The sequence below is a fragment of the Ambystoma mexicanum genome, chromosome 12 (assembly GCF_040938575.1).
Source record: "Ambystoma mexicanum isolate Mex_15411 chromosome 12, UKY_AmexF1_1, whole genome shotgun sequence".
Classification (NCBI taxonomy): domain Eukaryota; kingdom Metazoa; phylum Chordata; class Amphibia; order Caudata; family Ambystomatidae; genus Ambystoma; species Ambystoma mexicanum.
The window spans coordinates 176,490,556-176,516,585 of record NC_090936.1 but is presented as its reverse complement, the minus strand read 5'-3'; the positions used below and the strand labels follow the sequence as shown (position 1 = coordinate 176,516,585).

Genomic DNA, 26,030 nt, shown 5'->3' with positions numbered 1-26,030 from the left:
ATAGACTAACATACAACTTGTAACCTACTAAATAAACCCCTAGTCCGATCGGTGAATACCGGTCTCTATGTAGCCATGCAGCCACATAGCTTGTAACAGTCAGAAACCGAAATAACGAAAACAAGGGGATAGAGCGCACCGATTAAATAATTCACCAAACTCGAATAAAATGTACAAATGCCATCACATAAATCTTCAAGATTGGGATGGACGTTAGAAATCCGAAGAGCCAGAAAAACAGATGGCCTCGCACTCGATAATATGCTTAACTATTTCCAAGACAGTAGTGCCGCCAAAGCAACACCCTTTGTGTGCCCTTGGGGAGCCAAGTCCGGCCCCCTATCACCTCTAAAGTATCCGCCAAATTGAATTTTATGCGCAAATACTTGAAGACTATCCAATTATAGGGAAAGGCAACCAAGTCTCTTGGCATACCGATAGAGCTCATATGGTGTATGACGTATTCCCTACTCAAGGTCTTTTCCGTGAGTTTGAACTCCCCCCACACAGTCTTGTCATGCAAAAGTGGGCCTCCCTCACAATTCTACAAATAAGACACTTTCCTACAGCCTGGAACTTCTGACGTAACCAGCAAACAGTTTGAATTCAGTGAAGTGCCTTAAACTGAATGAGCCATCTTCATAACCAAATGAATGCTGCTCACTGTCAAGTTACTTGAAACAGAGTTTAAATTCACCTTCAATAAAATATACTCAATTGGAGGAGAAAGGGGGAATTTAAGCAACATTTTGAGACAACGCCTTTCTAGTAATACTAATTTGTGGACAAGCTTGCGGGACCAGATCTATGCCCCATACATTATAGTGGGGCGCATCATGGTCTTATAGAGATCTAACAAACATTTCAGTGAATAGACAGCATGTGCCTTGGCAAAATGTTAAATACTGGCAGTAAGATGACGAACTTTGACATCAACTTTCTTTAAGTTAGTTAACGTCCCAATGGAGGGACTTGTAAAAAGTAAGGCCTAAATCATATTCAAACACCTGCTCAATATCATGAGAGCCAATTTTCAATAGGAGTGTGTCCCTAGGTTTAAACTTACTATTGGTAAAATTAATGGCCTTTGTTTTCATAGCTTTCTCTTAGAACATAGTACGAGCGAGCGCCCACTTAACGCATCATGCCTGGATGCGGAAAGCACGGAGGGAAGGCTTCTGCTAAGGCCAAGACTTGCAGTTCCCAGTAGGCCATGTACACCCGCTGCTGTGGAAGGTGAGCTACGCTGAGTGGGTGAGAGCCGGAGCCCCCGTCCATCTAGCTAACATGCTCGAGTATCTGATGGCTGAGATCTTCGGGCTAGCCGGCAACACTGCCCTTGACAACAAGACCAGCATCATCCATAGACACCTGCAGCTCACCATCTGCAAGGACGAGGAACTCAACAAGCTGCTGGGCAAAGTCACCACTGCTCAGGGCAGTGTACTGCCCAACATCCAGGACGTGCTGCTGCCCAAGAAGAACGAGGACCACAAGGCAGGGGGCAAAGCCAGCAAGTAACAGCTTATTTATCTTTGTAAATTGTATTCTCTGACAGTTGATTTCAGAACAGCCAAGTTTGTCTAAGTGAGCCGAAGCCCTCTCAGAGTTAAATCTAAAAGAGCAAGGACATCAGCATAGCCAAGCAAGGGGATTTGAACAGTCCCCAGCCTAGGTGAAAAGAGATGGTTGGACTCAAGTTATGAGGGAAGATCCGCAAGATAAGTTAGACAACAGCAGAGCTAATATGCAGCCTTTGATCAGGGGAGACCCCTTTATTGGTGATCCTAAGTGTAACCTTGGTGTCCGTGTACAAGGAGATCAACATTCTGAGCAAGACTGCTGGAATCCCCCAATTCACTAGTTTTGTCCATAACCTATTGAAGCAGACCGTAGCTTGAAATCTACAAATGCTGTTGTTTACTGACATACCAAGAGTACTCCATCACATTGGTTAATGTCAAGATGTTAGAGTGCCTGCTCCCTTCAAAAACTCTGTCTGAAACATTGGCATAATATTACAGCCCTGTGTCCAGGTAGTCAACTGAATTAATCTCACTCCAGCAAATATCTTGGCAGGCACATTCAGCATCTAGTTTTTCGCTTCTCTGCTAAAGCCTTTTTTAAAGTACTGGCACGATAATACCATCGGTAAGAAGTTAGTATCCGAGATGCAGTAGAGCTGGAAAAGAAGTTTGCCCCACCACACCAGATTATGTTTTAACAGATCATTGCTGTGTACCTGGACCAAGAGTTTATTAGTTTTTCCAATTATATAATAATCTTACTCATCACATGATCATTTAGCGTGTGCTCCCAAGAAGCTCGAATTAGAGCAGGCAGGTCAGTCTCCCCAGAGGACGAACCAATATTCAAACCAATAAAAGCTTCCCAATCTACCTTACTGACATTGGCAAACATCAGGAAAGTTAGTTTCCGAGGCCTAACAATTTGCCAATTTGCCAACATTTTTTTTACTGTTTTCTAAAATGGCAGTGGTGAATGTTTGCCAGCTCTGACTTTTGCTCCTTATTATGATTTTTGAGTAACAAGTAAAATGTAGAATGAGCTTACATTATGCCTAAATTCGACATAGTTCTTCCTAAAAACTATGTACAGTAATAGTTAAGAACCATGGTTGTGTAAATTAAGCATGCAGATCCCTGCATTTAAAAATCAATCTTTTGTCACAGGTGATATTCAACAAGCATAAGCAACACATGTTTTTCTTTGAATTCCTGATCTATTCACAATTTAAAACCATAACTGAGTAAAATACACTGGTACTGCTACCTTTATGGATCGACCCTTCAAATCCTGGGTTTTGTTAGTAAGATTAGCAGGGATCTACCAAGAGGAGTGATCTTGAAATAACTTCATAGGAGTTTAGTCTATTGATATTTTGCATACAAAAGTGATACTATTAATTACATTTTAATTAAGATGTCCTAAGAAGCTTCAACATGTATTTTAATGTAACGTATTTTAAATCAGTGTACGTATGGACTATGGATGTTATGCAACTTTGTTCAATTTTATGTGGACGTTCTTTGTTAGCAATGGAACTATCAAAACGAAGTTGATACACATATGAACGTGATGTAATTATTCTAGTGTGGAAAAGATATTTAACTGTTGTAGCACAATTTAATAAAAAATACAGCAAAAAACACATTTCTGATTCCGACTCCGTTTTTTTTGGGAGGGGAGGAGGCGAATTGCATAACACCTTTGAGGAATGAAAGGACATTCCACACAGTCCGTCGAATGAGTGCATCAGAGGTGCAGCAAGAGGAGTAAAGTCCTGACACGTATTATACTCATGTTAAAGAAATAAACGGCTGCATAGACCCCCCCCCTCCCCCTCCAAGCCAGACAGGGCAACCCTGGCACAAGCCTCACGTTTAAGGGTCAAATATAGATACAGACACCCATCCAAGCTTGAGCCCATTGGCACGGACAGACATCAAGCAAGAGGGTGCAAGTAACACTGCTAAGAAAACAACCAAGCCTTGGGCTAAAACACTAACAAGACACCAGCTGTGGCACAAGACAAGACAGAGCGAGCCTCTGACAAGCAAGCGAGTCCAGCATCATTAAAGCCCTGTGTCATGGTAGGAAATGTACGCCGCTAACAGTCTCCAACCAAGGTTGAGGGTGAAATATTGCCACATACCTCAACCACACTCAATCTAAGTGGCGATGCTGAAACCCCTATGATTACTTAAACCCAGCAGTTTGGTGTACCCCTCGTAGTGGCCCGAACTAAGCCTAGTGGTGAACCATCATCAAGTAAACTAGCCATGCTAGAGAACACATAACTGGCACACATTCCTGCCATACAGTCACACAAAGGACATGCAAACAACGAACCAACAATGACCCCCCCGCCCCAATACCGACCCCGTTCAAGCGACCCGATTCAGCCCAGCCACAAATTCTATGATAGAAATCTAAGGTCTCTAACAGACAGCAGGCACACTAGAGAGTCCAACTGACAGTGACACCCAACGAAAAATGCAGGCTTTGAGCAGACCCGCCCATGCAACATCTCATTCCGGTAAGGGGGTGCTGGCAGAGAGTATATTGGGCGAGAGACCACCAGCAATGTCCCGCGATCCACTCACACATCGCATGACAACTGCCAGCAGCAGTGTCAGCGCCCCCAGTCTCACAGTCTGTTACCTCCTTCGTGTATTGCCTCAAGGCGGCTTCCGTCTCCTCTGGCCCTGCCCGCAAAGCGGACAGCACGGCGTCCACATCCATCGCTGCAGAAGAGAGTGTGCTAGCTCCGGAGACACACACTCCCCGGGCTCCACACCTCCACGGCCACAAACACAAACGACAGCGCCCACCCACTTCAACCTTTCACCTCTCACCCCATGCGCGTCACGTTCCCATAGCGACGGTGCGCCACTTCCGTGCTCTGACGTAGTATACGATCTGAGGCTATGCGCTTTCTTTACCACTAGTTTCGTTTTAGAACATAGAGAGAGGACTCGATCACTTACTGTAGATATCTTGCTTATGGAAATCTGTACTTGTCTCTGGCAGATTTCCTTTATAGGGGAAAACATGTAAGCTGCTGCCACCTTGTATCGTGTTGAGTAGCGTTTTGTTTTCTCTCTTTTTAGGTGAAAGCCACATCATTTTAGTGCTTCAGTCCTCTTTTCTTGGGAGGTGGGGATAACGCGGTTATACTTAAACATTTCGAAGCCATGCCATGTTTTTTGTAGTTAAAATTCTTATCCTGAACCCTTAGTAAACAACTTTAATGAGAACATTGAGGTTGGCTGTTAGTGAAACTTTGTAAGGCATAGCTCTCAACTCACACGCTTTTGGCGGGTGTCACCCGCCTTGTAAACAGCTGACTCACCTGCCAAGCCTCCTGCACGCCCATTCATTTCAATGGGCCTCTCACCCGCCAAAAATAAAATCGGGTGTTGTTCACCCGCCTTTGTGACATAAATGGTTGAGAGCTATGTTGTAAGGTGCGCCCTTGTAAACCTAATCCCCTTGAGGTGCACAGTGTTGTATCCTGTGGTGATGAATGCAATGGAATGCACGTCATTGTATTCAGGTTGGAATGTGTTCGTGTGAATACAGTGACGTTCGTGTATTCGGAGTTTGTCAGTTGGTGAAAACATGACCAAACACCATAACCCTATGTAGAATGGGAAACCAGAACTTGGAGCGATAAATTCTCAAGATCTTTGCAGAATTCTATTTTCTTCAGTCGTGCACTCATCCGTGAGATCTTTTAGGAGCCCCGTGGCTTGACCTACGCACCTGCAGCAACAGACCACAAATCGTACTGAGGTCAATTCTCCAGATGGGTAATCGCAATAGTCTGGCTGTGCCTCTAGCGCCTCCTGCTGCTACACTACGCCTTGCTTCGAAGCACACGCTCTGTATAGCTCTAAACGATTACACCGATGAGATAATACTTTGCCTCTGTGTCTTTAATAGAATCATGACTTTCCTGAATATTAGCATGGAAACTCTGGATTCTATGTCAAGACCGGAGGCTTGTATTATGCTTGGTCAAAGCTTACTTACCACCAACAAGGCTACCTGGTCGAGAACGTTTTAACAGACTGGTTCGACCAATCTGCGGCCTTAAGAATGTCCTGCAGGTGGGCTCCACTGGCAAAGGCCTTAGCAGCTGGAATGTGCCCCGAAACAAGATATATATATATATATATATATATATATATATATATATGCCTGACTGTCTAATGTATGTGATGATTCATGGGATCACGTCCCTTCTTCCCACGGGGAGCCCTTCCCTGCGAGGCTAAGGAGGTCAGCCCACTACGCAACATAACCCCTAGGGGTTGCCGAAAGACGGACCTCACAGGGAAAGACTCCCCTCATAGGGACAAGGACTCCTGTTCTGTGATGGAACTCCCTTACGCTCTTTCCCTTGAGTCTATGAAATCAATACAATCTGATAGCACTACTGCATGCTATTCTAATATGATATGATATGATAGGTTATTTATAAACGCTTAATACCCAGAGGTTTCTAAGCGCGGACACAGGGATTGAACCTGTGTTGCTCCGTGTCGCCTTGCTTCCAAGGCGAGCACGTTGCCCCTGAGCTATCCTCCTGAGACTCACTCCTTCCTTTCTCCTTATAAATATATATATGTTTTTTTAATTCTTTTTATTGAAATTTTAAAATGAACAAACAAAAGGCACTGAGTGCAGACAGTCCCTTTAGCCCCCTCCGCCTTCACAATACGCTCCAGCATTGATGCAATGTGTCATATACAATATATTGCAAGTCATTTTATGTGTCATACAGAGAAGCTGATTCCTTTACATTGCTAAATGGCAGTGCCCAACCCCGTCACTCGTTCCTTCGAATGCACTCTCAGATTCACACGTGTGTCTTCCTACTGATCCTGGCTCGATGCCGGGTTTGGTGAGGCCACCGCTGTGTTATCAGGTTGCTGAATCAAAAAGTGTGTGTACGCATCCCACGTGCTGCCAGCGTTACACCGTCCACGGGTCAACGACCCCCCACCCATTTTCCATATCTATGCAATACATTATGTCAGCCTGCCACTGTGATATTTTAGGGCTCCATTTCCCTCTCCACTGCATGGCCACCCTTCTTTTAGCCAATATGAGTAGCAGGCCCACCAATTTCCGAGGGCCCTTGGGGATCCCTTTGCTATACCCTAGCAAGCCTATCAGCGGCTCCGGGTCTATTGCCCATCCCACAATGCCACTAATCGTATCAAACACTTGTTCCCAGTATTGTTGTATGGTCGGGCAGCCCCAGGCCATGTGTAGGAAATCCGCCTGTTCTGCGTTGCATCTAATGCACCTCCCTGTAGTGTCAGGAAAGTACTCCTTCATTTTAACAGGTGTGTAATAATACTGATGTATGTATTTAAAATGGATAGGTTTAAACCGTGCTTCTCCCGATAAATATTGATACCACCAGAATCAGGAAGGCTAAAATGGACATAAAGTCTCCTCTCAAATCATCTTTCAGGAGTACTGTGATGAAGATGATTGATGGAGTTATACAAACTACTTCTTTGACAAGCACAGAAGGTACCGGAAAGAGGTGGCCTCAAAGAGGCATGAAGAATACCCAAAAGGCACAAAGGACTGTGACACTCCGCTGGGGAGTACCCAGCTGAAGGAAATACAAATAAAGAAAGGATCCAATGAGAGGTGAAGAAACTGGTGGAGCAAGTGAGACAGGCATGAAGCCTGGCAGACCCAGGATGTTCAAAACTGTAACAAGAAGCTACGTCGGGGAACCGGACCTTCAGTCGGGAGGACGCTGACAGCAGATTGCAGGAGTCTTTTTCAGGCCGACTCAGAGCAGGCCTGACTGGAAGCTGAAGACCAATTGATGAGGTGGTGGACCAAGTGGTCCATTAATTGCACCAATCCCATCTTTCCGGGAACCCTGCAGAGCCAAAGCACTTCAGCGGGGCACGGAAGAGAAGCAGAGAGAACATTCCTTGGGAACGTGTCGACCCGACACCCCAGGAAGAACATGGCTCCAACCAGGAAGAGGTAAAGGGAGTCATGGGAGACCGTGTAGGGGATTGGGGATAGGGTGCTGAAGTTAAAGAAGTAATCTCCCTCCTCTCAGTAACTGAAGATGACACCACTAATAATCTTCCTTGTCTCAGTTGTGTCAAGGAGACTGAAAGATAAGAACATATCGGGACCAGGAGAAGGGAATCACTCTCCTGATAATCTCTACAAGTGCATCACTTGAACTTTTATTAGAGACTAGTAGAAATACACACCTAGGGCTAATCCCATTGGATCGGGAGAACGGAGTCATTCTCCCGTAGACAATATGTTAATTTATTTGGTTAGTGGTAGGGCTAGAGTGGGTTAGTTTGGACGGACGGACATTTTGAGTTTGACAACCACCCTGACAGCGAGCACCCAAGTTCTTCTTTAGTTAAATAGGGAAAACCCTTTAGAGATAGGGAAACATGGGCTTTTTTCATTATTTTTTAAATAAATATTGTTGTAAACATGCCACCCCTTTGTCCCACTCCTCACTCCACATGCCACTGGTAGCTGTGGACACCACCCAAAATGGCTTTCTGAGAGCAATTAATACTTGGCTTTCTCCCGCGGGTCTGAGATGTGCAGTTTTAGCTCTGTATATTTTCAGGCTTCTGACCAGGCAAAGCTTGGACTGGCCTGGGAAGGCAGAGAAGGTGGCCGTTTTAAATGCGGTTTTGGTTCTTGTGATGTGGAAAGTGACTCCTTCTGGTGAATAAGATCACTGTCTATCTCCAGAGCGCAAACATCCATCACTCCCCTACAGGCCATCAAACGTAGAAGCGTTGCTAACTTAGCCGATAACCCCTTTCTAGTCAACTCACTGTTGTCTGGCCAACTTAGAACAAGCCAGAGGACTTCATTCACGTCCCACAGATGCAGATACTTAGGTGTTGGTGGCCAGATGGCTCAGACATCCTTGAGCAACCGAACAATCAAGACTGGTTCACCAATCAGTGTGCCCCAAACCTGCTAAAATGGCAGCTAAAATGGCCTATCTGAATGTATTTGCTATCCTGTACGCCATGCCTTGCATGGCTTAGGCTGCTAAGAAGTTTACTACATGAACTACTTATGCAGTAGCAGGATGCATCTTCCGAGCCGGGCAACAGCTGTGCCATTTGCTCCAGGTCGCTCTGTAGAACTTAGTTGTCTTACCAGCCCAGGACTCCAAGAAGCCCTGGCTTTCTGCAGGCACTCCTGAAATCACCCATGCGACTAGTTTTAGCATTCCCTGAAGGACCTTGTTCTGAAAGATGTCTTGCCAGTCCGGGGGGAGAAGTGGGGTGTCGCAAGACAACTTTAGGAGATCCAGGAACCAAGCCTGGCTCCTTCAGGCTAGTGTCACAAGAACCAGCCTTACTTGCTGGTGATTCGCAAATGCCAATGTCCATGCGATCATTGCAAAGGGGCGAAAAGCATAGTCCGTGCATTGCCCCCAGTGTTGCAGGAAGGCATCGGTGGCCGCTGCTTCCAGATCCCATCGACAGCTAAAACAAAAACCGCTCCAACTGTCGATTCAGCCTAAACGCGAAAAGGACCATCTCGCAGGCACCTCTCAACAGCATCAACCTGAGGAATACTAAATTGTTCAACTGCCAGTCGCTGGAGTCCCTGAGATAACTGGAATTCCAGGCTGCCACTTGGTTGGCCAATCTGGGAAGATATTCCACAGTGACACTCGGGCCCTTGTCCAAGCAGAAATGCCAGAAATGCTTGGCCAGCTCTGCTAACATCCTGGACCTCATTCTCCCTAGCCAGTTAATGTACTACATGGCTGATACGTGGTCCAATTTTAAAAGTATGCAACACTGTACTCTGTCCTGAGTGAGACACCTGATCGCAAATGAACTTGCAAAGAGCTTCAGGCAGTTGCTGTGGAGCCTGGACTCCTCCGGGGACTAGAACCCACCAGTCGAGATGCCTCCGCAGCTGGCTCCCCAGCCCCTGTGGCTGTCATCCGACTCAATCACCAGATCTGGGGAGGATCTGAAGATGGCCTTCCCATTCCAGGCTTTCATGTGATGGTACCACCTGGGCCATTCCATCCTCCCTTCGTGCAACATCGGAACTCTCGGCTCATAAGACAATCCTTGCTTGAGATGCTGATTCTTTGAACACTGCAGGACACGATAGTGCAGTGGCCCTGGGAAGATTGCTTGGATGGAGGATGCTAAGCGACCCACTATCCTTGCTAGTTCCCTCAGGGATATCAGGTCCTTGGCCAGGACTGACCTGATCTCCTTTTTGATGCTGACCTTCTGTAGGGGTAGACTCAGAGCCCCCAGCATTGAGTCTATTACAAATCCCAGGAATTCTATTTTCTGTGCAGGCCTGCTCTTGGATTTCTCCCAATTCACAAGAAATCCTAAATCCTCCAGGAACCTGGTCACTAAGGATGCTTGTACCTGCAGAAGTTGTGGATCCGATGCCATCAGGCACATATTGTTGAGATACACGATTAGTCGCACTCCCTGCTCGTGTAGCTTTGTTACTACTGGTTTGAGTAGCTTGGTGAAACACCAAGGTGCTGAGGCTTGCCCGAATGGCAGACAGGCGGGCTACCAACGGTGACCTCGCCAGAGGAATTGAAGGAACCGTTAGTTCGGTGTGTGTATGCGGACTGCCAGATAGGCATCTTGCAAGTCTATCCGGGCTAACCAATCTCCCTTCTGTAGAATATCCTATAGGAGATTAATTCCGTCCATCTTGAAGTGGCGGTAGACGAGGAAAGAATTGTGGTCTCCGAGATTGATTACCAACTTTACTTTTTATTTCCCCTACACTAGGAAGAAGTTGCTTATGAAGCTTAGCACATGTGGTAGACCAGACTTATCACTCAATTTCTTAGAAGCTCTGTGACCTCTCTGTCCATCAACCCTTTGTCCTCCCCTGACAGGACGAACGGGTTTTAATGTCTCTCCTGCACGGGTTCCTGAAACAATTCTAGTTGAAAGCCTTGCACTGCTTCCAGGACCCAGGCATCTGCGGTAATCTCTTGCCACATTCCCACAGCTAACCTGCCGTCTAAAGCGGGAAGGGGTGTGCTCGCTCTTGCGCGTGCAATGCGCAAAATAGCTCTCACCTGCGTTGGCGACTTGCGGTCTGCTGGCGCCTCTCCAGTCTCTGCCGCTCCCTCAGGTGGGAAAGAAGGGGTTTGGCTTCCTGTCTTCCTGTGTCCGCCAGCCACTTCTTCCATAGGCCTCTGTCCTCCTCCTCGGCTGGCTAAGCGACACCTGCCTCAGCCAGCCAGACCAAAAACTCTGGGAGCTAAGGCTCTCTTTAAGACTCTTGCTCCTTATGCAGGTGGGCAAATATGCTGACAGAACTTCGCCATATCCTTCACATATGCGTCACCGAAAAGTAAACCTTTTGCTTCCAAAGACTCTAGCACTGCAAGCTTAGGATCAATCTTAACCAGGTTTGACTTTCTGCGTTCTTCTGCAATCACACAATTTGCATTGCCAATGAGACAAATTGCTCTCTGGGCTCAGCCCGCTAACACCAGCAGCTCTATGGTGGTGCTGCTTTCTTTGGCCTCATCCGCCATCTGCAGGATCTTGGTCAGCGGACCCACTGTGTCCAGTAGATTATCCTGATACACTTTTCAGGACATGTCTATCCCTTTCTTGAGGTCCCTGTTGTACTTGGCCATGAATGTAAGCACCTTACGTTCGACCTCCGGGGTCGAACATAAGCACCTTACGTTCGACCTCTGGGGTCTCTGCCACTTTATCTGGGAGCAAAGGCCTGGGTAACTACACTTTTAGTTTACTCCTGGCCTCTTTATTCAAAGGCGTATGTAGCCACTTGCTTGGGTAACTCATGACTTTAGCGGGGGGGGGGGCTCCCATTCTGAAGACCTCGGATGGATCAATGAGTCTGGGTCAAAAGCATCATCTGGTGAGCTTCCACTGAGACCTTTGTCGCTCTTTCTTTGCTTCTTGCGGGGTTCGCCCTTGCTGTGACTTGTTGAACTCAATCGGACATGCAAAACATTGTCGGCACTATCATCCCATGAATCGCGTGAGCCTCCACACTTTTGTTCTTCCTCCGGGCTGGAGAGTGTGTCACCATGCCATCTCTGGCTTCTGGACCATGACTGGCGCTCTTGGGTGTGCACAAGCTTGCCCACTGTGTGCCCTGCCTGTGATGAACTCGGGGGAGTTAGGGCTCTGTAAGGGAGGCATGGTATCAAAAGTATGACAGGCACAAGAGCTGCAATTTCAAAACCTTTATTAAAGTTTTCAATGGGGTTGGAAAACTCCTCTCTTGCCCTACGACTAAGATGGGGGGTATTCTCGCCCATCAAAATAAATTAAAATGCAGTCCTAGTCAGTCCTTAGTCAAATAAAAATGGCCCATACTAAATAAACCTAATTCCTGCCCTTACTCAACAAAAAGTGTTAATGGGTAATATGTATGCAAAGGAAAGTCAGTGTCTTCAAAAGAAATATCAGGATGTCAGTGTTATCCAAAGTGAACTCCCTTCCCCACATTGTATAGCACGGGGTCAGGAAGAACACAGTGGTTTGGAGGTACACTTCAGATAGTGAGCTTGATTGTGCAGTTCAAACCATGGACCAGAGCCTACTTGGCATTCCACAATTTAGTCACTCGTTCTCAGCTCACCAAAAGTTCATGCACAGCTCACCAAAAGTTCTTAAACAGTTCAACAAAATTTCACGTGGGTCTCCCTCTGTCGAGCTCGGACCTCTCCAGGTATCAAAAGTTCACACAGGTCTCCCTCAGACGGGGTCGGACCTCTCAATGTATTAAAAGTTCACGTAGGGAGACCACCAGGGGGCGCGGACAACATGGCAGCCTAAGCCACCGTCTCCCTCACAGAGAAAGAAGCAACAGTGTAAACAGACCGCAAACCCGATGCAGAAGAACCAGTCAGCAACGAAAAAAGGAACCAGACCTCCTTCAGCACGTGTGGACCGAAGCACAGAGGCAACGCAGTATCCCAACAGCCTAAACACTGCCCGAAGATAAGTGGGGCCGGTACCCGAGGAAAACAACATGGCGGGTGCAGTGAGGACCGGAGGAGGAGGGCCTGACTCCCCAGCCAGCGGCCGAGGCAGTGAGACCAGTGCGGATCATCAGGCAACCTCAACGCTCCCCCAGCAGGCAGAGCCAGTGAGACCAGCGCAGATCATCAGGCAGCCTCAACGCTCCCCCTGGCAGACAGAGCAAGTGGTAAGCGGCCGGTGCAACACACATACCAGCAGTCCCCTGCCCAACTCAGAGCTCCAGGCCCCAGAGCCCCAGACCCGCGCAAACCACATGCTGACCCCGCCACCCCCGCCGCACAGACTCTTAAAAAAAAAAGCCAGGAAAAGGGAAACCCCCCACCGGATAATAAGCTGAGGGGGAGGGCGCAACAGCTAGACCGCCACCCGGGAAAGAAAGACAAAGCAGGCAAAACAGTGCCTCACAGCTAATGAGCCACAGCCAGAGCCTCACAAGCACATAGCAGTCAGTAGTGCTCAGACTAAACAAAATGCAAAAAAACCCCCAAAAAAATCATCAGCACGCAAAAACGAGACCACCATGAGTGAGAGCTGATTGCCACTCCCAAGCACGTAAAGCACAAAACGAAAGCAAACGGTGAAGTCGAGCACACACCAAACTCTGGCAGTGTACTCATAAACACTGCACCAACACTGGAATGCTCAACAAACACCCTGCACACCCTGGACCAGAGCACCAGGATCAGGCTGCACAATTTCCGTTACATGCCAGCAGACATGGAAACAAATAACGCAGAGGACCAGCCGGACATACCCGGGGCAGCCCAATATTGTTCCACCAAGGCGGACATACGACTCCCATTAGGGGAAATCAGGTCCATTAAGTCTACCCTAACCGAAAAAAAAGTCACAGACCTGCAGTCCAGGATGCGTAAAGTAGAGAATCGGGTAGAAGCACTAGAAAACAACCAACTGTCAAGCGACCTCGCAGTCAATGGAAAACGAAATCCGGTTCCAGTACCTGGAACAGAGAGAAAGGGATATGGCACTGAAGGAGGACAACATGGAAAACAGGGAAAGGCGGACAAATATTCGCATCACGTGCCTCAGCGAGAAGCCGAGCAAGTCACCATCCTCCCTAGAGAAGCCCTGATAACCTCACTATTTGATCCCACAGCAGCCACGGAATTAGAGTTTGACAGAATACACAGAGCTGGAGGCCCACCAAACGGCCCGAGGTCTGTCCTCCCCAAATGCCACTACTTCAAGCGAAAAACAGACATACTGCAAAAGGCAAGGGAGAAAGAACTCATCTTATTTGAAGGATCACCATCAGAATCTTCCAGGACCTTTCAGCACTAACACCCCTTAAAATAAAAGGCTGCCGCCCGCTCACAGTCTGGATACAGGAACAAGATGTGCGCTACAGGTGGGGGGTTCCCCTTTTCATTGAACTTTGAGTGCTGCAGTGCGAACTACTGCATCACATCCGAAGATGAAGCGAGAGGAGTCCTGAGGCGCTGCAGATGGGCACACAGGAAACAGGACAGAATGGCACACAAAGGATAAGGGGCCCTATGGACAAATTGACAGCCTCTGCCCGTGAAGGGGCCATTCACAGGGCTCAAGGAAATATAAACGCTATAACATTCCGTGAGAGCGGCTGCAACATTCCCTCCACAGAGAAACCAAAAAGCTTGCTAACTCTTATCGTTGGCTTGTCCGGTCCGGAAGGCAAGCTCTATACCACATAAGCAGGGGTCAAACTAGAAAGGGGTCAGGGGAGAACTCGAGTGAAGCAAGGGAACCTCGAGATACCAACACCCCCCTATGGCAAAGTTTATGTGAAATACTTAGAAAAATGTTTGGTTGGTTTTTAGTTGTTACACGTTTACCATGGTGGTCTGTTCACACCACCACAGTTCAATCAGAAAGAAAGCTACTAATAGCTTGATGAGGGGCTCCTGTAGTGTAGCCCTTATTAGTTAAGGGCGTCCTAACTAGTGGAGAAGAGCAAATGGAGGCACTTTTCAAAGGGAGGTAGGGGGCAGGGGGAGGAAAGAACTTGCATCAGACACAGGAAAACACTCAACCCAAAGCAATGAAGCTAGGACAGTATAGGCAAAACAAGAGTTTTCAACACAGAAACGGTTCATCACCTGAGGTAAACAATGAGCAAACCGGTCCACAGTCCAAAGCAAAGGGGGAACATCTGACAAGAGATCATGGTGCAGGCTAATGGGATATGGTTTGGGTCCCTTAATGTTAAAGGCCTGAACTCCCTGCAAAAGTGCTCCTTGCTAGCTAGATAATGTAGGCTTTCCAAGCTAGATGTGCTGTTCGTTCAGGACACAAAATTTGTAAACGGAAAGGAATTCAAGGTGGGGGGGTGAGAGACTTGGGAGGAGTGCTATGGGCGTCAAGCGAGCACAAAAAAGGAGGGGTAGGTATTGTCTACAAGAAATCCTTAGACCTCCAAATCACACAGGTTCACAGAGAAAAAGAGGGAAGATACATAGTGGTTAACGGGAAGATTAGAACACGAAAGGTAATGCTTTGCTCAGCCTATGCTCCAAATAAAAAACAGCTAGCTTTCAGCAGAGACCTCTTTGCCTTTCTAGACAGCTGGAAAATGGGTTCGTTGATATGCGGGGGAGACTTCAATGTAATATCAGACCCCGCCATGGACTGGGATTCCATGAGACAGGAGGTAATTCTCCCTCCCCGGTGGCCATCCGGCGAGCAGTTTCCTGATCTTCTGAGAGCCAACTACATGATTGACACATGGAGGGAGGTACTCCCGCAGAACAAAGCATTCACCTTCTACTCCCCCCACACCTCACATACACTTGTTATATACTCCTAGAAGCAGCAAATGCAAACACCATACAAGCAGCGACCATTGAGATAATAGGGTGGTCAGACCACGAAATGTGCCTATTAGAACTACATGGAGGGTCTACCCTGCAGATTGACATCAGGTGGATCTGTAACGACACGCTCTAGAAAAGACCCAGTTTTTAGGGACACCCTGGTCAAGGAAATAAAAGACTACTTCACAAGCAATGACACGGGGGAACTAGCACTGAACACAATATGGGAAGCGACCAAAGCTATATTCTGGGGCGTCCTAACCTCAGAGGGGACATTCAAAAACAGAACCAGGCTGCTAAAAGAGAAAGCAATAAAAAAGGAAATAAGAGAAAAAGAGAAGCTCCTCCAAATCCAAACACTCCGCAAGGAGGAAACCCTAGCGAAAATCAAAGCATTCTGGAAAGAGTTGGGCGAAATATGTCACGCTAAAGCACTGACTCAGCTCAGCTATCTAAAACAAAGATTCTAAGCGTGACAAGGCTCACACCATGTTAGCCACGTGTCTCCGGCTCAGAGAGCGGACAGAGCGGTCTACAAACTAACAGACAGAAAGGGAAATGAAGTAACAGACCTAAGAGAGACAACAAAATGCTTCGTCAAATTTTACAATACCCTATTCACCACAGAAAGCGGCGACACCAAAGAGGGAATAGCCCAATACCTAAAGGCCTCCTACCAAACCCAAATGCCAAATGACACTCTACTAACATTGAACATCATAAAGATAGAGTACAGGTTGCCATATCCAACCTAAAGGTGGACTCAGCACCAGGGCAGGACGGGTTCACCCCAGCTTTTTACAAAGCCTACAGCAATACCCTAACCCCGTTCTTAGTGAATGAGATCCTGGAATCATCCAGCCAGGCCCCGGCCTCGTTCATGGAATCCAGAATCATAGTCATCCCAAAAGAAGGTAGAGACAGCAGGGACTGTGCATCATATCGCCCAATATCGCTAATAAACGTGGACGCCAAAATATACGCTAGCATCTTGGTGAATCGTCTCGCCCAAGTTCTCCCCCAACTAGTACACACAGACCAGGTGGGCCACGTGAGAGGCAGATAGGGTGCAGACAACGTGCCGAAAACCCTAGACCTGATTGCCTCAAGTGACGATCAAGACGACTGCCCCACGCTGCTGTCGATCGACATGGGAAAGGCTTTTGAAAGGGTGGAGTGGCCCTTCTTGAAAGCGGTGATGGTCAGGGCCGGATTAGGATGACAATGGATAAAGGGCGCAAAAGCACTATATCAAGAAGCAACAGCTAGAGTTGTAAATGACATTGCCTCAGCACCCTTCCACTTAACACGAGGCACACAACAGGGCTGCTCCTGTCACCCCTCTTATTCGCTTTGGTCTTAGAACCACTCGCACAATCCATCCGAGCAAACACCCAGATACACGAGCTGATCAGAACAAGGCACAAATGTAAGCTAGCATTATTTGCTGATGATATCTTGGCATACCTGACCCACCTGACAGAGTCTGTCCTGTCCCTCTTCACATCCTTGGCAGAATACAGGACACTCTCCGGCTTTCGCATAAACCTAAACAAGACTGTAACCCTCCCCTGTAACTCTCCCCTTAAAGCAGCCTTTCGCTCGCCACAGAAGGAAGATTACAGCTGCAAACAGAAAACATAAAATATTTAGTGATAGTGATCACTAAAGACCTTGCGAAGCTGTTCAGTGTAAACCTCACTCTTCTATGGGACACAATCAAAGCAAATATGCAGAAGTGGTCCAAAATGACACTGTCCTGGACAGCGCGCTTCACATCCATAAAAATGAACATTCTTCCAAGACTATTGTTCCTCTACAAATCGCTCCCAATAATAATCCCTGACTCGTTCCACATTCCCTACTCAAGTTCCTGTGAGAAGACCAGAGGCCCAGGGTCTCATACAATACCCTGGTAACACCCAAATATAAAGGAGGCATGAACTTCCCAGACCTCTTCCAATACTACAGAGCATCCCAACTACGAGTGCTAGTAGACCACCTGAGGGTGAACGTAGAGAAGCAGTGGGTAGGCCTCGAAAAAGAGTTGTTTACCCCAGTAACCCTGAGCAAATGGCTCTGGTTCCCCATTGGTTCCATGTCGCGTAAAATCGAGAGAACACCCTGTGCTTGAGGCGCTGTGGTCCCTCTGGCATCCCTCACCAAAGATGCAGGGGTGATGATCTGGCCATCAGCACTTAATTGTATATTGGAGTCCCCTATAAGAGACCAGCTGACCCGAGTAACTTTCAGCCCCAGTACAAGGGAGTGCTGGTAAGGGCACGGCAAACGTGGAAGAAGGGCACTTTCATAACAAAGCAGGAACTAGAAATGGTTCTACAGGACGTCACTATCTCACCACTGTGCTATCTGCAGTTTAGAAGTGTGCTGTCAGACCCACGTTGGGCTGATGCCCTCAGTAAGCCACTCACCCGCTTAGAAAGCGTCTTAAATGAGAGTCAGACGACCAGAGGGCAGATAGCGTGCTTGTATTCCTCACTAATCAGAGGTATTTTACCAAAACCAAACACACAATGCAAATGGGAGACAGAGCTTGGTCTGCAAGATAGAATGGAAGCCTGGATGACAATTTACAGAGCAGTTTGTTCAACCTCAATCTCAATGCAGTACAAGATGCATAACGGGAGACTACTATTGCGATGGCACCTAACCCCTCAAAGACTAGCAAAAATGTACCCATGGACCATGCCACACTGTTGGAGAGGGTGCGCCAATGTTTGAGATTACTGGCACCAGTGGTGGAGCCGTCAGAAAGTCCAGACATATTGGAAGAAAGTCCTGGGATGGAAACAGGCCATAGATGGGATACACAGAAACCTATCTGCACTGCTTGTATTGTTGAGGAGGATGAGGTATACACAATACTGTCACACATGCCCAGAAACCTGCTCCTAGCTGCAATAGTTTTCCTGACCATCCGATGGAAATGCAACACGCCCCCCACAAAAAAAATGGTTAACCAAAGCACACAATATTTACCAGTTGGAAAGCATTACAGACGCATTGCTAGAATCACACTCCCATATCGATATGACCTGGCTCCCCTTCCTCAAATACTACACAGCACACAAAAACACAGAATCACACAAAGCAATAAGGCTAAGACAAGGGACCCAACACCTAACAGAAAATGATCCAGTTCAACAAAAGCTTGAAACCATGGCAGGACCAGAAAACTGGATAGCAACCATCCCCTCCTGCCCCCCCATCCCCGAACTGTGCTGCTAGGCCTGCAATGGAGAAAAGTGAACCTGGAAAAGAAGCAAAACAGGAACAAGAACTCATACCAAACAATAGCCAACACTGATCTGGGAAGTGAGTGGTGGGGAGGGGGGAGGGAAAAGGAGAGGAGAATTTGCAATCACAGCCTTAGCAGCCATGAGCAGTACAGCCACACGGATGTCACCCAGCAAAGGATACTTTATTTGTACTGTTGCATTTATGGACACTTCGTTTTTCCTCACAAGGCACTGTACATTAAGCGATACCTGTCATGACTGTACTTAAACGTTTTTTGTTACTTATTTGTTCGCTGTGCTCACTGTCAAATCAGTGTTTGATGCAAAAAATGCAATAAAATCTAATTTGTAAACAAATAAAAAGTTCACGCAGGGCTACCTCAGTCGGGTTTGGACCTTGCAATCACAGCACTTAGAGGGGTTCCCTTCCCCAAGCTCAATTCACGTTTGTTCGGGGTTCCCTTTCCCTGACTTATCACACTTCTGGTCTCCCTCAGTCATGCTCAGACCTTTTACTGATGTCGAAGACTTTCGAATGTGCAAGGCTTTTACCATAGACCTCCCCAGGACCACTTTGACTTTCTCTTCAGCTCACGCTCTTATTTTATTTGCCCCAGTGTCTATTGGTCTTGGTAGTCCAGTACCATAAGCACAAACTCTTTCTCTTCAAGCATTCACCTTTTCACTTCCCTTTTTGCCAGGGTTAATCTTGACCATTATGCATTTCAGAGTTTGTTCACTTTGCCGCTTTATAACAAAACCTTTCACTGAGACTTTGGAGTGGGCTATTTCTTTTCACCGGACCACTCCAGTACTCTGTATCTTTCAGTTTAAAGTTCAGTAATGCTTTACCTTTCCCATGGGTCTCTCTCAGCCAGGCCCAGACCCCTCTGGATTTGCAAAAATAATTGCCTCTGGACTTTAAGTCCCAGAATGCAACTGTCTTTTTCGCTCCCACTTTGCTAGCTCGCCCAAATGGCATCCAGACGGTTTTGGGAGCTGCAGAGAGTCTTAATGGCATGTTGTTTCCTGGAGTCAGTGTCCTTCCACCTGCCCCTCAAAGGCCTGGGCTTTTCTGTCTCATCCAGGGGAGGAGCTCTGGTTTGGTCACTGCCAGGTAACCCCACCTGCCCCAGGTTTGGCTCCCTGGAGTCAGAGCTCCCTCGCCATACTGTAGCCTTCCCTGTACTCACAGGCCCAGTAGTTTGGCAGTCCTCCTTACTCCAGGCTTTCTAGGGTCCCACCAGCTGCAGTCCTTCTCTGCTGGCCTTTGTGCTTCCTCCAACATCACCAGCTCGCTCAGAGAGTGCCTCTGTGCTCTGCCTTTTATGCTGACTGGGAGGCTTAACAGGTTTCAGGTGGGAATGATTGTAGAGAGAGGCTTGACCTTGCCTGGCCTCTTTATCGGGACATTGCCATAGAGTTGGTATGTTTGATGTGTATACCTTCCCTTGGGTAATCTTCATTACTCCTGTTTGACAATTCTTCTTCCCAGTACTTGAAGGATAGAATGAATGAAGGGGATTCTGGGAAATGTAGTGTTTAACAGACTTTGAAAAGAGGCCTGTTGAATAATTGTCAGGAGATCCGACCATAAGGAAATAGGGATTGTGGGGTTTAAAGTGTCACTCAAAAGTGGAGGGAAAGCTATTATTAGAAAGAGGGGACTAATTGTGTTGTTGTGGATAAATGGATTTTGGTTTCCCATGAGGCTTTCGCCTTCCTCTCTTTAAGGGAGATTCTGGACCAGGCAAGTAGCGTGCTGCGGCCAATCAGGTCACACAGCTCGGGCGGCGGCCATCTTAGAAACGCTACACATGTCGTAACACGGCGATCCAGGTAAAGTTGCAACTGGTAGCTAATCAGATATGAAGGCTTCTTCGGATATGAAGGCTTCTTGAGGAATAAAGGGTAAAGTAGCTGTACAGTAGCAGAGGCACTCAGCCTACCCTGTATTCCGTTGAGGTGGCAAGGCAAGACGTCAAGCTTCTCCTGAAGATAGCCGTAACGGGTATGGAAGTGCTCCTGCCTTCCCAAGGCTGCAGATAAGGTGGATTCTCACCCATTACCTGCCCCTCTCCATCTAAAAACACCCATCTCCCAGGATCCCTTTGAGCTAGCGCTGTGTTTTCAAGGGGAAACCCTTGTTATTTCTAAGCAGTTCTCTGCAAGGTAATGGTGTCTTTTTGGTGATGATAAAAGTTATGGTGTATTTACAACTATAACCAGCTTGTAGTTTAAGAAAAATGGCTCCACCAAGTGTACATTAAAGCATTTATAATCAATGTGTGTGTCCTTGCATCTGAATTCCTGTTACTAACACGTATCAACAAAGCCAATAGTTTTGGCTCTTGTACAGGCATTACATAGGTATTTGCCAGGCATTTTGACTTGCACAATCTGAATGACACAAGGTCTAGTGAGAACGTTTGTCTTGTCCTCCCCCTGTCTTCCCTCCCTTGTCTTGTCGTGCCTATAAACACTTGTGTATAGGCACGTTAGAAATAATTTATGATATCACATCATATCATATCATATCATATAATATCATATCATAACCTAGGGGTACTGATAGAAAACAGCCTAGTAACAACGGTGCCGGTGAGCATACCCGCACTGTTGTTACCGGACCGGCAGGGTCATAATGAGGTCTAGTGTTATTTACTAGTAGAATATTTTGCAGTTCCAGTTAAGCCATTAACTCTTAGCAAACTGCTTAGAAATAATACTGGCAGGCCAAATTATGTTACTTCTTGATAAAGATAGCACAAAGAGATCCCAGGAGGATGTGTTTTGGGCCATAAAGCACAGGTCCTCGGCAGAAATGGCCATAAGAATTAGTATGGCTATGGGCAGTCAATAGGGGAGTAAATATCTAAACACAACCTACAAGCGGTGTCCCTCCTCACATGCCATGTCGCTCCTATCTGAACTCTAATGCAATAGCTTCGGCTTGTTGGTAGCACTGAATCACCACCTGATTGCAAAAACTAGGACTGGATGGTCTTTTCACGTATGGCAACAGATAACTTGAGAGGTCTGGCAATTTCAACCTAAAACATCCATGACTATGTAACTCCTTTTACAGTTCTGGTCACTAAATGCATACCTCCAATTTCATATGCTTTTGGCTTGTGTCACTGACCATGGAGTCAGTTCACTCCCCTGCCAAGTCCCCTACCCATCCATAGACGTCAATGGGCTATCAGCCGCCAAAAACAAAATTCTCCCTTTTCACCCACCCTTGTTACTGAAAAGGTGGAGAAGTATATAAATCGTAAAGAAACATGTCCTATGCATTTTTACACAGCATTTTCTGTTGCTGGCATTGCCGTATGGAAAGAATTAAACTCAAACCATCATAAAATCATTTAAAATATAAATATTACATCAAAGCATTTTTTTATGTTAATATGCATGTAGAAAGGATTTTAGTGTGTAAGGTTTACCTACCTGCAGTAATTTTAACTGTTATACATTACCTGCGTTCTTTGTGCAATGCATTACTTATCTGTATGGATAAAACATTGCTGGCCTAGGAAGAAAAACATGTAATGTGAAAGACCAGAGGGTGTCTTCACATCTACTCCGCTTGAGTCTACCTCCTCAGGTGGCCAGGGAAAGGCCATTGTGTTTGGATCCGGACCCTGAGGGTAGAGAAGCGAGGGAGGATCACATGGGTGGAGGGTCCTTGGGGATTGGGTAGAGATGTTCTCAGGTGAGATGTGGTATTCCCCACTCCCCTTTCTTGAAGAGTCCTCTATTCCAGAGGCAGTCATGGGATATTGTTATCCCTGTCCCATTGAAAAAGAGAATGACAGGAGAAAGAGGATGCAAACGGGAAGGGTTAGAAGTAGGGTGCCCGCAGGAGAGACATGGTATTCCCCTTTCCCTATTGATGACCAACCTACCCTCCCCCGACCTTTATGGGCTACTGCAAGACCACTCCCCTCATTTCTCCACATTTAACATTTGAAAGTATTGGGATGAGGAAGAGGCGACCAAGAGTGATGAACACTACACCATTTCACCACTATAGTACTGGGACGTAGAAGATGCCTACAAAGTGCTGTGAGGGTCAGGCATGTCCCTTTAATTGTAGTCAGGCAAGCCCAATTGAGAATCTACACCTGCAACCTGTCAAGTGGTTGACGGTGTATACAATGAGAGCCAGAGAACTGTACGGAAAGCAGGAGGGAGGCCTGTGTGGGAGAGGCCAGCAGCAGGACCCTTGTTATGTGGAGGCAGCCATGGTGGGACCGGAGAAGGAGCCAGGAATTCAGGCAGAAATCCCAGAGTACTTGTTGGGCCCAAGACAAGTGGGCCGTGCCGTTGCCACAGGTGTGGGAGCCTCCACGTCAGAGAGCGAGCAGCAGGAGCTCTGAGTGAACCAGGAAAAGAAAGGACGCTGTCCGCGACCGGAGAGAAGTATTTTGGATTGCTGGTGTGCAGAAGAAAGTACCAAGCATGCGAGCTGGGATGGCAAAGGTTGGCCAGCTGGCCTCGCAAGCAGAGGGGAAGCAACAGAAGTCGTCGGAAGGAGACGCACGAGAGCCGGTGAGTGTCAGGGAGAGCACTTGGGCACCAGGGCGCTCCTAGAGGACTGCAGATAAGTAACAGTCCTTGAATGTAAGCACAACAAATGCGTATTGAATACCGAACTTCATAAAAACTTGAAATTAAGCATACCGAATACATCTTAAATACCGATCTGAATGGAAACTTAAAATTAAGCATTACAAATGCATCTTAAATACCAAACTGAAGGGAAATCTGAAATTAAGCAAAACAGACGCATATTGAATACCGAACTGAATGGAAACTTGAAATTAAACATGTTGAATACAAATTGAACACCAAATTCAATGAAACCTGAAGGTAAACATATCAAATACTGAATGGAATAAAACTTTGTGGGCAAAGCAACAAAAACCCAAAAAGTGAACTTTTATGAGTGAATGCAGTGCAGCAAGGCCAAAGACTGGCAAGAGCTGTGTGACACGTGATGGCAGAACCAAGAGGCTAATAAGGAGAACCCAGAGAAGTGTAAAACTGCACACAGAGCCAAGAGGCTGACAAAGAGGAACTAACTGAAAGTGACGTGGTACACATGGGTAAGTGCTGAAGAACCTGTGTGGGCTGGAGAGCCTAGGGATTCTGGTTGCGTGACCTGTGCTGGGTGGACCATGTGGTCTGACAACTGTGCCTAGACCAGTGAGCCCTGAATGAGCAAAATCAAGGACATTGTGAAACAAACCAAGGAGAAGCACTATAAAGGAACTGGTGAGGCAAACCAGGAGAGTCAGGTTGACCTGGAGTTATATTACACTTTTGAAAAGACTGAAACAAGTATAAGTGGCAGAGTGAAAGTCTTGGGGTAAGGAGCCCGGAGACTTGAGGAACTGCACTTATTGCCTTGAGAATGAAGCCTCATGACCTCTTTGCTTTTGAACTGTGCTGTTTGGAACTTGGAGAAGGGAACCCCAAGGAGTGTTTGGAACGGTATTGCCTTGAACATGAGAAAGCTAATCTTGAGACTTTTGTGCAACTTTCTTGCACTTGGGGAAGGGGAGCTGAAAGAAAGCTGGGAGCTGGAAGAAGCTCAGAAGTTTGAGTTGAGCACCATTTCTTTGATCATTGACATACCTACAAACTGTTTAGCTTTAGTTGTAAGGGCAAGCATAGGTTTTGGACAAAGACAGATTTTGAAGTTGAACTCTTTGACTCATACTTTCCTTAGTTTCGTACAGGTAAGGAAATCCCACCTTAACATAGGGCAAGTTAGGCCTTCTACCGACCTGACATTTAAGTTAATAAATATTTAATGTTTGAACTTTAAGTCTGTTTTCTGTGGCTTGCTTCATGATGCCTTCAAAGTAAACAGACAACATTGTTGAACTGCGTATTTGCTTAACTGATTGACCATCCACCTAATGGCTGGTCTTGGTTTATCTCAGCAGGGGCATACATGTTACATTCCTATGGTGAATTGTGTGACACAAGCTACCCCCACCTCCCCTAGAGCTCACTGACTTGATGTGATGAAAAGCTGGTACTTTTTAGAAAGGTGAGATAGAGGAACATGCTTAAAAGGAGAGCTTCTGCCTCCAGTGATCCTGTTTCAATCGCCATAAGGTCTTCTTAAGGCCTGTAGGATGCTATGCGATGGCAGTAATTTCAATGGAGGCAGCCAGTAAAATGAGTGCAGATGGGAACAGCAAATTATTTAAACATGACAGTACTTTCAGTGGGGTCATGTAACGCTCACCTGATTCTCGCAGAGGCGCCGGTCTTCACTGGGCGACTACTGTATCTTCAAAGGTGATGTGTAGCACCCGGTTGGCTCTTTGGGCTGGACCTCTGTGCACTGTATGCCTGACGTGTAGAGTAAGATGTCTTAGGTAAGTGAATGCCGAGCTCTCCATCTGCCTCGGGGCAGGGTGCTGTAACCAGTTTCTTCACTGGATAGGTAGCGCAGGCCTCTTGACTTCAGAGGACTGCTGTCCGTCGTTTACTGCACGAACGGTAAGTTTCGAGTCATTCAAATGTCTTTAAAGTCTTTAGTAATGATGTCTCTTGTTTTGCAGGGTTCCGGCGATGGCGGATGACGGGCTGAAGTGAGTTGAAGATGGAGCCCGTGTGATGAATAGAAGCGCCTGGAAGCACGTAAGTAAGCGCTTGTTGCCTGCTTCACTATGCGCTCTAACTGTCTTTTTATTTTGCAGGTACGAGTTCGGAGCGGCTGCAGGGTGCCGGAATACCCACTGGATTAGATGTGGAAAGGAGTAATGGCACGTGAGTATTAAAGTTCCCCAATGTCTTTAAACGCACCTTGTTTTGTCTTTCAGATGCGGGATGCAGCGCCGAAGGCCTCCGGAGCGTGCGAAGAGTTGGTAAACTTTTGTCTTTCAGATGCCGGAATGCAGTGTGAAGACCTCCGGAGCGCACGAAGAGTAGGTAAGCCTTTGCCTTACAGATGCCGGAATGCTAACCTGTTCTTTCTTGTCTTTATAGGTGTTGCTGAACACTGGATTCAGGATGGTAAGCCTTTGCCTTTCAGATGCCGGAATGCTAACCTGTTCTTTCTTGTCTTTATAGGTGTTGCTGAAGACTGGATTCAGGATGGTAAGCCTTTTTCCTTAGGCCCAGGACCGGATGCAGAAGACACGATGAGCGTTCTGCTGCAGAGGTTGCAGAATAACGCAAAGCAAGATTCATCCACCGGGTGTGGTTTAAATAGCCTCCTGTAGTGCTTAGGTGTCTCCTTCCACAGCCACGCCTAAGTAAGAAAAGAGTTCCTGGTAAGAAAAGAGTTCCTGCCTTCCAGAAGAGTTCCAGTGTTCTGAATCTAGGGAGTGGCTCCA

General features: G+C 46.8%; 1 protein-coding gene across 2 annotated transcripts in view; it reads right to left on the bottom strand.

Annotated features, from left to right (window-relative positions):
• RIC8B (RIC8 guanine nucleotide exchange factor B) overlaps window positions 1–4,484 on the bottom strand; it is an 867,363-nt gene extending 862,879 nt beyond the window's left edge. Inside the window, exon 1 of one of the 2 annotated variants that reach the window (XM_069628263.1) lies at window positions 4,186–4,484. In XM_069628263.1, coding sequence (XP_069484364.1) covers window positions 4,186–4,266 — 81 coding nt within the window. In that variant the 5' untranslated portion in view covers window positions 4,267–4,484. The remainder of the gene's footprint in view (window positions 1–4,185) is intronic. The other variant, XM_069628262.1, reaches the window with a different exon arrangement.
• Window positions 4,485–26,030: the final 21,546 nt, after the last annotated feature.